This window comes from Nicotiana sylvestris, chromosome 3 (assembly GCF_000393655.2).
Source record: "Nicotiana sylvestris chromosome 3, ASM39365v2, whole genome shotgun sequence".
NCBI classification, from domain to species: domain Eukaryota; kingdom Viridiplantae; phylum Streptophyta; class Magnoliopsida; order Solanales; family Solanaceae; genus Nicotiana; species Nicotiana sylvestris.
Window position 1 is genome coordinate 118,183,214 of NC_091059.1, and position 13,913 is coordinate 118,197,126.

The following is a 13,913-nucleotide window of genomic DNA, read 5'->3' on the forward strand; positions in this document are numbered from 1 at the left end:
GTTTTCGTTAAGGCAAAAATCACGTGCTCACAGCATGTTACCAGAGTCCAGAATGAGTTTGCCGATGCATTGGCTACCCAATCATCCATGATACAACATCCAGATAAGAACTTTATTGATCCCATTCCAGTAAAGATCCAAGATCAGCTAGCTTATTGTGTTCATGTTGAGGAAGAAGCAGATGGAAAACCTTGGTTTCATGACATCAAGGAATACTTGGCGAAAGGAGAATACCCAGAGCTTGCAAATGCTACTCAAAAGCGCACACTTCGGAGGTTATCTAATAATTTCTTCCACAGCGGAGGAATCCTGTATAGGAGGACTCCTGATTTGGGATTGCTAAGGTGTGTCGACATAAAGGAAGCATCCAAGCTACTAGAGGAAATTCATGCTGGGACCTGTGGTCCATATATGAACGGTTTTGTCTTAGCAAAGAAGATACTCCGAGCTGGTTACTTTTGGATGACTATGGAGATGGACTGCATCCAGTATGTCCGGAAATGCCACCGCTGCCAGATACATGCAGACGTGATAAAGGTACCTCCAAATAAGCTTAATGCAACAAGCTCGCCGTGGTCGTTCACCGCATGGAGGATGGATGTTATCGGAGCAATCGAACCTGCTGCATCAAACAGGCACAGGTTTATCCTAGTTGCAATTGATTATTTCACCAAATGGGTTGAAGTAGCATCTTACAGAGTAGTGACCAAGAAAGTCGTGGCAGACTTCGTCCGCGACCGTATCGTGTGTCGGTTCGGAATTTCAGAGTCAATCATTACTGATAATGGCTCCAACCTCAATAGTGATTTGATAAAATCCATGTATGAAACCTTCAAGATCAAACACAAAAATTCTACAGCTTACAAACCTCAGATGAACGCAGCTATAAAGGCTGCCAACAAGAATATCAAGAAGATACTAAGGAAAATGATAGAGAAGCATAAGAAGTGGCACGAGAAGCTCTCATTTGCTTTATTGGGATACCGCCCTACAGTCCGCACGTCAACCAGGGCAAACCCCTATATGCTGGTTTACGGTACAGAGGCTGTTATTCCCACCAAGTTAGAAATTCCTTCCCTAAGGATCATACAGGAAGCTGAACTCGACAATGCATAATGGGTGAAGAGTCATTATGAGAAACTTGCTCTTATAGATGGAAAGAGAATGAATGCAGTTTGTCATGCTCAGCTTTATCAGAACAGAATGTCCAGAGCCTTCAACAAAAGAGTCAAGCCAAGACAATTCACACCAGGGCAACTGGTGCTAAAGAAAATCTTTCCACATCAAGATGAAGCCAAAGGGAATTTTCTCTCCCAACTGGCAGGGTCCGTACATGGTTCATCGAGTTCTGACAGGAGGAGACCTCATACTTGTAGAAATGGACGGAGAAGTCTGGCCAAAGCCAATTAATTCAGACGCAGTCAAGCGATACTATGTGTAACATCTATGATTTCCTTATGTAATTTGAACTACGCCTGACCTGATTCCCGTTTAAGAGGGGATACGTAGGCATCCCTATGGGTTCGGTCACAATTCAATAAAATTTTCATTTCCCCCGCTATTGGAAACTGGGGCAGAATTTTGAGGAGGACCCTCAAAATTCCAAAGTTGATTTCAGCCATTTATCATCAACAGCCGTCAGAAGCAGCAGCCCAGTAAACTGGGGCAGAATTTTGAGGAGGACCCTCAAAATTTTGGAGCAAGAAAAGTTACAATGTCTTGAACCACGTCGCAGTCATCAGTTCATATAAAGAAAACTATTCTTAATTACACATTTATATTATGCTTTTACTAAATCATGCATTTCTATTATCAAAATTGCTTTGTTTAGCAACGCTACCCCAATGATACGAACAGTATCACCAGATCTGAAACGAGCAGGTCAAGCAGAGCCAGCGGGGATACGAACTAACTTTCCCCCTTTTACAAAACTCACGCTTTTTCTTTGGATGCAGACACTTGAGTTGCAAAATCATCAAATATACTATACACTCATGAGACTCACATTGCTCAGAAATACAACTCTCAGAACGGTTGCACTTACTCACAGCTGCTATCCGCACGCAGTATCCCCATCAGTCGCAGTATCATAATCTGCTATCAGCTAAGAAAATTCTATTATCATTTGCCCTTTTACTTCTTGCATAAGGCTACCATTCTACCTTCTAAGACTAAGCTTTGTCTCCATCTACATTTCTGCATTGCATAAGGCTACCATTCTGTCTTCCAAGTCTAAGCTCTGTCTCCATCTACATTTCTTGCATTGCATAAGGCTACCATTCTGCCTTCCGAGACTAAGCTCTGTCTCCATCTGCATTTTCTGCATTGCATAAGGCTACCATTCTGCCTTTCGAGACTAAGCTCTGTCTCCATCTACATTTCCTGCACTGCATAAGGCTACCATTCTGCCTTCCGAGGTTAAGCTCTACCTCCATTGCATAAGGCTACCATTCTGCCTTCCGAGACTAAGCTCTGTCTCCATCTGCATTTCTTGCATTGCATTAGGCTACCATTCTGCCTTCCGAGGTTAAGATCTACCTCCATCTGCATTTCCTGCATTGCATAAGGCTACCATTCTGCCTTTCGAGACTAAGCCCTATCTCCATCTGCATTTTCTGCATTGCATAAGCCTACCATTCTGCCTTCCGAGACTAAACTCTGTCTCCATCTACATTTTCTGCATTGCATAAGGCTACCATTCTGCCTTCCGAGACTAAGCTCTGTCTCCATCTGTATTTCCTGCACTGCATAAGGCTACCATTCTGCCTTTCGAGGTTAAGCTCTACCTCCATTGCATAAGGCTACCATTCTGCCTTCCGAGACTAAGCCCTGTCTCCATCTGCATTTCCTACATTGCATAAGGCTACCATTCTGCCTTCCGAGGTTAAGCTCTACCTCCATCTGCATGGCTGAAATATCGCCGCTTTATCTACATCTACATCTGCATAGCTGAAATATTGCCACTTTATTTACGTCTTGCATCGGCTGAAATATCACCACTTTATTTACGACTTGCATCGGCTGAAATATTGCCACTTTATTTTCACCTTACATCGGCTGAAATATCGCCACATCATTTAAATCCTGCATCGGCTGAAAGATCGCCACCTTATTGTATTTCATGGGCTGAAAGATCGCCACCTTCTGCATCTCATGGGCTGAAAGACCGCCAAATTTTCCAAAGGCATCATTGTTCAGAGGCACCATTTTCATAGCCCGAGAACACCATGCCATGGCTTGAGCCCCCTTTTCATCTTTTGCATATCATTATTCAAAGGCATCATGGTTCAGAGGCATCATTCTCATAGCCCGAGAACATCATTTTATAGCCTACAAATCCCTTATTATACGCTGCATGGCCCAAGATGTCATGGTCTGAGGACGTCATCCTAAGCGTCCAAATACAACATTCATGGTCCGATGGGAAATTGCATCATGTTTAGTTTTTCGCACAATATACACATGTATTGCTTATTTGCAGGTAAACCGGCTAGCAACAGCTGTCTCAGCAGGAGCGATCCCGCTCCAGTTCCCACGGCCCTACTAGACTTTGACCATCCATCCCAACCCGAATATCTCGTCCGTTCTTGAAAAAATCTCCATCGGCATATTCTGCCGACGAATCCTGAACTACATATGGCCTGATTCCTGTAAGACCAGGGATATGTAGGCAGCTCAGAAACTAGAGCACGGTCACCTCTTCAAACCATTTCGTTCGGTCAAATTGGCCATCATATCTTTACCCGACAACTCTTTCATCCTTCCCGGGTAAAGAGGGGCAGCTGTTGATACCCAATTTTTCCTATATATTTTATATATTCAAATACTTTCAAAATAGCATATATATGCATATATAAGTATACCCAAGTATTTTAGTATTTTCCTAATTTTTAAAGATTTTTAAATCAATTTATTGCCCTATTTTAACAGTACAAAAACCAATAATTGTTCCTCAAATTGTCATTTTGGTGGTTAATGTATTTTATTCTCATATTTATACCAAAATATAGCTAATGTAATTTTTTGCACATTTTTACAAATTTATTTATTATTTTTAAGTCTAAATTGCATATAATTGCAATTTTAGCCTGTTTTAAGATTTAATTGCATTTTATACTTATGAAATTGGTTCCAGTATTTTTATTCAATATTTATATATTATTAATTAAGTTAGTACCTTTAATTTATTTTCAGAAATCATTTTACTATTTTTCAAAAAATAAAAGGGAGAAAATGGTTATTTAAATGCTAGCCCTATTTCATTTCAATTATAGCCTGAATCAACCCCCCAATTAACCCAATTTCAAATCCCAAATTGACCGGCCCAATTTCAATTTAACCCGCCCCTGACCCAACTAATCTAACCCGCCCGACCTCCCCTTTTGATCCAGGCCATTGATCATTTTGATCAACGGCCACAATCATTCCTTTCCTTTTTTAATTCACATACACCCAACCCTAAAATCATTTTCCCCTAACCCGCTACCTCTGAAATCCTCTCCTCTCTCAGACTCTCTCGAGCATTCCTTAACCCTAGCCCCTCTCACCGTCTTCAAACCTTGAAACCACCGGAATCCATGGCCTCTCAGGCCATGGGAGTCTTAAAATCACCTCCCTTTGCTCTTATACTTGAAGATTCGAGGTCTGACCTCAAAGGTTTTCACTCAGATCTCCGCCGATTCAAGGTTCTACGGCCATCACCGGCCTTGCTCCGGCTTACAATGGTGTTTCGAGCCTGGTTCTGACTTCTTCGACTCAGATCAGACCTTTTCCCAAGCCTTTCTCATTTCTAGGTCTCATCTGAAACCCTAACTCTTTGAGGTTTTCTCCGATTGTTTTAGATCTGTTATGTACTACTTGAGTTTTCAAACGATTTTCCCAACTTTTCTTTCAAAAATTACATTCAAAATCACTTCTTTCCCATTTAGGGTTTTCTGAAAATGCTTAAAGTGTTTCTCTGACTTTTTCTTTTCCTTTTCCTTTGTGTATGTGTGTCTCTACTGTGTTCTTATGTTCTTCTTTTACCACACATGTTCTTCTACTGTGTTTCTACACTATGTGCCTGTATGTTTTTCACTATGCTCTGCTATTTTCTTCCACTATGATCTGATATGCTTCGCTTATTGCTTCCTTCTACCATGTTCTTAAGTGTTCTTACTATTTCCCTACTCACTACAAATGAATACACCACAAGATCGAACTGCACTCATAGTTTTACCTTGTTTAAGTTTTTCTAAAAATTTGCTTAAGCATGTTTTGCTTCTACTGTTTCTTCTACTATCAGTTGTTCTTTCATTATGCCTCAAATTAGTCTCTTCACTCTGTTTGCTTGGACTTTTTTACTTGTTCGCATGTTTTCTCATGAGTTTCTGAAAGAAACCTCTGAGCATGCTTCGACTACTTGCCTCCTCATCTCTGTATCTGATTCAAGGTGGAAACCCTAGAATTTGAGGATTCCGCCGAGGTTTGATTATGTGAACTAGCGTTTTTATTTTTTAGAACTCTTAACTCTTTCAGACTGATTTTTGAATCTCTGAACTGAGTTTGGACGCCTTTGTTTTCATACAATGTTGAACCTTTTTGCTAAACTCTTCTATACTGGATTCTTTCTATTGATTTTGCAAGGGCATGACAAATTTCTTTCATGTTTAAACATGTCTGTATGCTTTTTATATATGTTGATTCAAAGAGGTTTTCAAACTAGTGATTGATTCAGAATCCCTTTTTAATAGCTCTAATCGATTGCTACTGATTTTCCTTAAGCAAAAACCATTTCCACCTTTCTGACTTGGTTCATTCATACCAAAGCTGTGATCTCTGATTTCCTGGCTGTTAACTGATTCCCTTGCCTTATTTGCACAAACCGTGTACTGTTAAGACCCTGTCCTTAAATAACCTTTATGTATTTGCCTCTAATTTACTACTTTGCACAAAGTATTTGACTACTTTCTTTCCTTAATTAGTTTTACCCGTTTGAATCTGAATCCCTTAATTAAGGGAAACCTTGTGTAATTGATTGACAATCAGTCTTCAAACTATTTTCTTACCTTATTTTTGCTTGCTTTCTACACTATAAAAGGCACGACCCCTTTTCACCATTACATACTTCAGACTTCACAAGCTCACAACCTCTTCTAAATTCATACTTAGAGTGTTCTTGCTTCTTGTCTGCACTTTGGCTTTTACAAGACTACTGCTTTCTTCTTTACTTATCCCTTTGAAACTGGTATGTCCTGACTTAATTTTCAGCATCACCCCAATGTGTTTACTTACAGTCTTTGTATCCATGTCTACTTTATTGTTTTCTGTAAAGTTTAGCATCTAACTTAATATGCCTATGTGCTAGTGCTTGCCTCTTTCTGTGAACACTTGCTCCCTATCCCATTACCCCTATGTGTTTGTAAGTCGAGACTTAGGGCATGGCAATAAGGATTGTTTTCTATGAACTGAGTTTTGAACCCCTGAGGTCTTAACCTCTAAGTAGGCTGGAGGGTGTGCTAGTATGTCTCATTGCTGGGTATGCCCCTTTGCTTGCTCTTCCTGCAAATTCCCCACTCCCCTATACCCTTATGTGCACTAGTTTTAAGTTACTTCCTTCTCCTTTCCCCCTCTCAGAACTCTGCACTTGCACTCACTCTTAGCTTCTAAGTTCTGCCCCCCTCATGTGAGCCTTGCCTTGGGACCTTGAGTTCCCTCGGAACTTGGACACTTGAGGGCTGGCCCTTACACACTGCACAATGACTTAATCCTGCAATGTATTTGGATGTGAGCACTTCCCGGAGTCCATATGAGGCTCTTAAGGAACTCTAACACATCCAAATGAGAGAAAGGCTTTGGGTCCTGATCTTGGGAGTTGGTTTACTTCATACTTCAGAAAGGAAGTCTGAATCAGGCTCTCCTTGGTTGTAATTTTCAATTTTCTGATGTATTTTCTCTATTTTATTTTTGGATTGTAATAACTTTGTAATAAACTTTTGGGGTGATTAGTGAAAAGGGAGGGGTAACCATGGATGCAAAGGGTAGACGTCCTGCTCATAGGGTTTTCTACACTTCTGCATTTATATAGATACCCTGCCTATAGTTTCTGCACTTCTGCATTCATGTAGATGTCCTGCTCATAGGGTTTTCTGCACTTCTGCATTTATATAGATACCTTGCCTATAGTTTCTGCACTTCTGCATTCATGTAGATATCCTGCTCATAGAAATTTCTGATTTTTGCATTCACATAGATAACTTGCCTACAAGCTTATTAATTTCTGCATTCACATAGATAACTTGTCTATAGGATTTTTTGCATTTCTACATTCATGAAGATAACTTGTCTTTATGAATTTCTGCATTCATGTAGATAAATTGACTATAAGAACTTCTGCATTCGCATTTAGATACCATGACTATAAGAATCTCTGCATTCGTATATAGCTACCATGTCTATAGGATGCACATGCATGTAGATAATATGCCTATAAGTCCTTTCTAGTTCTTGCATACTCGCCTCTCATTAGGCAAACATATTATAGGTTTTAACAACCAGTGAAATTAGATATCGCGTTCGTAATAAAATGCAGCACCTAGATAACATGTTTTAAGTTAACAAACACATAGAAAGCATGCCTATAGGGGTTCTAATCAAATCTGAATCGCTTCACTCGTTTGTAAGTTTAAACTATCAGTAGTAACGCATTATCGATTGCAGAACTTGTATTATTCTATTAAAACTGGTAACCTATCTGTAATCCGTTTACCTCTTCATTTCTGAAATTAGTAGATAGCATGCCTATAGGTCTTCGTCTAACACTTAGGCGAGCCATAAGGTAAACTTGTTAGATTTTTATTAACTACAACCAGCAGGCAGGCCTGATTCGGATTTCTTATCTGAAATATGTAATAAATCAGTCTGCCTCAACTTTTTAAGTTTTAATCAGACCCTAAGCAGTACGTGCAAGACATGCTAAACTATGTGCTTTTCTTTCATTTTAAGGAGGTCTGTTGAGCCTTATTTGTTTATGTGTTTTCTCCCCAAACTTGCTACATGTGTTTTTTTGTTTGTCGCCTTAGAATTTTGTCTTTGAAACCACAAATAAGCCAACTTTCCCGCCCTTTTAGGATTAGTAGTCCCAAGTACCTCCAGGGCTGATAGGATTGGGGCGGGTAATAGCATGCAATAAGTATACAAGACTATTCCGCGCTTTAATACCTTAACGGGGTGGGAAAGGGTAGATATGGACATGATGACCACACGATAACATCTTGTGTAGCCCCTCATTGAGGAGTGATTACCGGATGTCGTGTGGGGTGATCCATATTATTTGTATACCTTGGACTCCCTTTCCTTTAGTTGTTTATTTCATTGTTTACTTTCAAATTTCAAACTATTCTCTCAAAATTCGGCTTTTCTTTTGTTTTCTTTTAATTTCACCTATTTGTAACCCTTATGTGCAAATCCCATCTTATTTGAAGTCTTACTTGCCTTCATGTTATTTGTACTTAAAGTCACAACCATAGCCTGGCCGGGAACCACACTAGTGGATCCTGAGGGGTACCTAACACCTTCCTCTAGGGATAATTTCAAGCCCTTACCCAATCTTTAGTTTCCTAAATCAAATTCTTCTTAGTGTCCTGATGCACTCAAATCATTAGGTGACGACTCTTTAATCCAAACCCAATTCCCAAAAGGGAACGAGTTGTCCTCCCAAATGTCATGAACCCGCTTCCGCGAGGAAAAAGGGGGTGCGACAACAACTCGAGCCAATGCTCTAAGGTTTCGATTCTCACTTATACTTTCACAATTCGTTATACAACCTTAGCCAACGCTCCTCAATGTTCATAGATCACAACTCTTTCCACAACTTTACACAACAAATAGAGGTCTTCATCAAGGCATGAATAACAAAACGAGATCATGAAAATCACAAGATAAGACTTACGGTCATTCTTGACACCAATGCATAGATACTCGTCACCATGCCTATACGTCGTACTCAACAAGAAACAAATAGCAAATAGGACACAACTCCTAATCTCTCAAGCTAAGGTTAGACCAAACACTTACCTCAATGCCTCGAACACAACTCAAGCTTAAATTATAGCTTTACCCCTCGATTCCTCCGCTAAATTGCTCGTATCTAGTCACAAAATACTTAATTACATCAATAAATGCTAAACGAGTCAATTTGAATGCATGAAAATGAGTTTTCCAAAGTTTTACCCAAAAAATCAAAAATCGCCTCCGGGACCACATGGTCAAAACCCGAGGTTCGAACCAAAACCCGATTACCCATTCCCCCACAAACCCAAATATGTAATTTGCTTTGAAATCAAACCGCAAATCGAGGTCCAAATCCCCAATTTTTTGAAAAACCTAGGTTCTACCCAAATCACCCAATTTCCCCCATGAAAATCATTGATTTGAAGTTGAAATCATGTTAAAAGATGTTAATGATTGAAGAAAACTAGTTAAAAATGACTTACAATTGATTTGGAGAAGAAAGGTTGTTTGAAAAATCGCCTCTTATGTTTTTGGGGTTTTGAAAAATAAAAAATGGCTGAAAATCCCGTCTATTTATACCCCTCTTAGACCCCCTATGCGGACCGCACAAAATGGATCGCGGCCGCACAGGCCTTCCTGAAGTGCTGCGGTCCAGTACCCTGTACGGACCGCACGAAATGGTCTGCGGTCGCACAGGTCTCCACCGCGCTTCGCACGCAACCGACCGCGGACCGCAGTGCAGCGCCCTATGCGAACCGCATAAAGCCTACCACGGCCGCACAACCTTCACCGCGCACCGCACAAGGTCAACCGCAGACCGTACTGGTGGGGTTCAGAGACCTGCAATTTTTCTGGTTTTAAGCCTAAAACACCCTGAAGCCTACCCGAAACTCACCCGAGCCCTCAGAACTCCAAACCAAGCACACGTACTAACTCTACAACATCATACGAACTTATCTGTGTGATCAAATCGCCAAAATAACCTCAATAACAATGAATAAAACCTCAAAATCAAGAACTTTTATCAAACTTCATCAAGTATCAAATTTAGCAATTTAGGTCCGAATCACGTCAAATGACGTCCGTTTTCAACCAAACTTTGCAGAAATGACTTAAACCATATATAAGACCTGTACCAGACGCCAGAACCAAAATACGGGTTTGATACCATCATGTTCTAATCAAATTTCATTTATAATTTCTTTAAACAATTTTCTTTGAAAATTCATTTCTCGGTCTCGGGACTTCGGAATTCGATTCCAGGCATACACCTAAGTCCCATATTTTACTACGGACCCTCCGGGACTGTCGAATCACGGGTCCGGGTCCATTTACCCAAAATGTTGGCCGAAGTCAAATTAGCTCATTCTATAATCAAAACTTATCGTTTTTCACAAATTATCATATTTAAGCTTTCCGGCTACGCGCCCGGACTGCGCATGCAAATCGAGGTCACTCTAAATGAGGTTTTCAAGGCCTCGGAACACGGAGTTTCGTTTTAAAACAAGTGATGACCTTTTGGGAAAAGGTCATCACAACGAGCATCTTCATCACCAAGACTATCAAATTTCACTAGCATCTCAATCCTATCAAGCTTGTTGTTGATTTCTTCCAGCTCCCTGTCGTACTTGTCTATGAGCTCATCCAGTTTCAGCTCAAAAGCCTCTATAATGTCTTGTTTAATTTCGTCAACTATTTGCCTTATTACAACATCCATTTTTCCCCATTTTGTATTTTATCTGCTAAAATATATGTGTTTGAGTGAATAAACTCACAAGGCATAGCGTGCTTATATAGGTGAAAAAAATTTCTACATGGTATATGAAAAGGCAAAGAGGAATTTTAAACGTTGTCTAGTGAAAAACGTGCATGAATGTGATAGGAATGTAATTATTACACTAACACATACCCCCAACGAAATATAATTACTACTTTAATTGTGTTTGTTACGTTTACTCCTGTATACTATGCAATTAATGCTGAAACATGCTGAAGTTTATTTAATTCATTTCGTAAACTACAACCCAATGTGCTGAAGTTATTTAGTTCATTTCTAAAACTTCAGCTCTTAATAAGCTGAAGTTTTTGTCATTCGATTCATTAATCTTTTCATACAAATTTTTCAAAAAAAAACTTCAGCCAATATGCTGAAGTTATTTAATTTATTTCTAAAAACTTCAGCACTTAATAAGCTGAAGTTTTCTGTGCAGGATTCATTAATTTTGTCATGTATCTTTTTTCAAAAAACTTCAGCAGAAGATGCTTAAGTGATTTAGTTCATTTGTAAGAACTTCAGGACAAACAACCTAAAAGTTTTACTCCTGCACTATGTAATTTTCTCCTGTATGCTGAAGTTAAATTTAGTTTATGCTCAAGTCTTGTCCTACATTAATCACCTTCTTCATGAGCTTTTTTTCGAAAACTTCACTATAAACAAGCTAAAAATGTTCTAGTATATTTGCTCAACTTCAGCTTCAATATGCTTAGATTTTTTATGAACTTCAAAATTAAATTCTTCTGTTCACTTTCCTAATACTTGCCACTAAACATGCTTCTGCAGGATGAGTTCGATTTGCGTTGTTATTACTTTCAATGGGAGGTGGACTCTTGATTTCAAATACTTGGATCATGATACAAAAGTTGTTCTACTTAATAAGCAAATATCATTCAATACTTTCCTGAAGAAAATTAGTGAAGTTACAACTATTGGTTCAAGAAGATATTCACTAAAAGTATGGTTTGATATCAAACTAAATACAAGCAAAGGAATGCTTGTAACTTCAGATGAAGAACTCAGTACCTGTATACATTTGCTTACAACTGATTCAGCCTATAAGAATTGCCATTTCGTCATCGAAAAAATACAATATTCAGAATCTGTACCATTCAAACAATCTCTTGCATATGCAATAGATTCAGAACCTTTTGCTGATTATTAACATGAAGTAGGACAACCAATAATACAAGTAGACAACGAGCAACAACCTTCTAACATTACAGTTGCTTCAGAATATATAATGCTGCAATAATTACCCACTCCTCCAATAAATTCATACTAGTTTGTCGATGACCAAGAAGAAGAAGGACAAATATAATGCAAATTAACAACCAATAAACAATCCAACAAAGTTTTCTGTTATCTTCTGCAATGATAAGCAACAACAATGATAACCATCAGCTTGAAGTTTAAATGTTCCTATTTGAAAAACTTCACACCTTATGATTTGTTTTTTTGTGTTTCACTGTACAGATTTGCTTACATGTTCTTTGCTCTTACAGCATCAATAGCTGGTTGGTCCTACTGTAGACCCGTTATTGCAGTAGATGCAATGTTTTTCAAGTCAAAATATCGTGGTGTTCTATTTGTTGCTGTATCAAAGGATACAAACAATCAAATCTTTGTCACGACCCTAACCCCGAACTCGGTCGTGATCGCACCTCTCGTGAAGATAAGGCCAGCAAGACCAAAATAGAACACCTCATTTAAACAGTTAAATACCATAAATAGTTCTAAAACATGATATAATAACCATAATTTGCGGAAATAACGATAACAGCAGTAGAAACATCCCGACACAGCCCAAACCGGGGTGTCACAAGTCATGAGAAACTAATAAATCCGGATACCAGTCTACTAGATACGAAATCCGATACAGAAGTTCAAGAACATGAAAACAGTATGATAAGGGAGACATGGGGGCTGCGGACGCCAACAACTACCTCGTGGTCTCTGAAAACACTACCTGGACTGGGAAGATCAACACTCAGGAGCGGACTCTGCGATGCTTGAATCTGCACACACGGTGCAGGGAGTAATGTGACGTACTCCGACCCAGTGAGTAATGAATAAAAATAATGGCTGAAAGCAAGAAAACACGTAAAGGCATAAAACAATTCTATATCAAGTAGTACAATCACTTAAAGCAATAAATCCATGAAGAAGTCAAATGAAATTCCTTTAAACCATGTAAAATAGGTAATTTAGCAGGTAAATAACAAATAGAAATCCGCCCCTTGGGCACAGTAACAATCACTTAGAACAGTATCAGCCCCTAGGGCTCACTCTTAGTACAATATCAGCCCCTCGGGCTCACTCTCAGTACAGTATTAGCCCATCGGGCTGACTCTCAAATTATGATGGGTACCCGCGCTCACTGTGGGGGTGCAGACTCCGGAGGGGCCCCTTACGGCCCAAACGATATATCAAGCCACCTCGTGGCGTATAAAAATATCTCAGGCCCTCGGCCTCATATCACTCAGCATATCCTCACATATGGCCCTCGGCCTCACTCAGTCCAAAAATCATCACAAGTCCCTTGGGCATTAGTAAAACAGTGGTTCTCAGCCCAAAACATCATTTGGAAATATCATTTAAGTCTCAAAAGTGAGTAAAAGTGGCTGAGTTATAAAACAGTAGGAAACAACAGGATTGAGTTCAAGTAATAATCAATACAGTGTGGAAATAGTGATAAAAATCCCCGGAGGGTTCAAATAGTTGGCATGAAGCCCAAATATGGCAATCAGCCCAAAACATGATGATAACAAAGAAGTTTCAGTCAAATACGCGGTAAAATCATCAATCGGGATGGACCAAGTCACAATTCTCAATAGTAAACCACTCCATGCCCATCATCAGCGCGTGTCTCACCTCAATATAGCATTACGATGTGTAATCCGGGGTTTCATACCCTCAGGACATCATTTACAATCATTACTCACCTCGAGCCAGCTATAACACTAGCTCGCGACGCCTTTTCCCCTCGAATCAGCCTCCACACGCATCGAATCTATCCAAAATCAGAACGAATACGTCACAATATGCTAAAGGAACAAAGCCCAAGCGAAAACATTCGAAAAATATCAAAAATCCCGAAGTTAGCAAAACCTGAGCCCCGAGCCCACTTCTCGAAACTCAAAACTTT

At 39.5% G+C, this 13,913-nt stretch overlaps 1 protein-coding gene across 1 annotated transcript; it reads left to right on the forward strand.

The window, feature by feature from the left end:
* Positions 1-819: 819 nt before the first annotated feature.
* LOC138887912 (uncharacterized) lies at positions 820-1,292 on the forward strand. The gene is made up of 2 exons (XM_070169704.1): positions 820-1,061; positions 1,154-1,292. Exons 1-2 carry the CDS (start codon positions 820-822, stop codon positions 1,290-1,292), a joined length of 381 nt encoding a protein of 126 aa, XP_070025805.1.
* Positions 1,293-13,913: the final 12,621 nt, after the last annotated feature.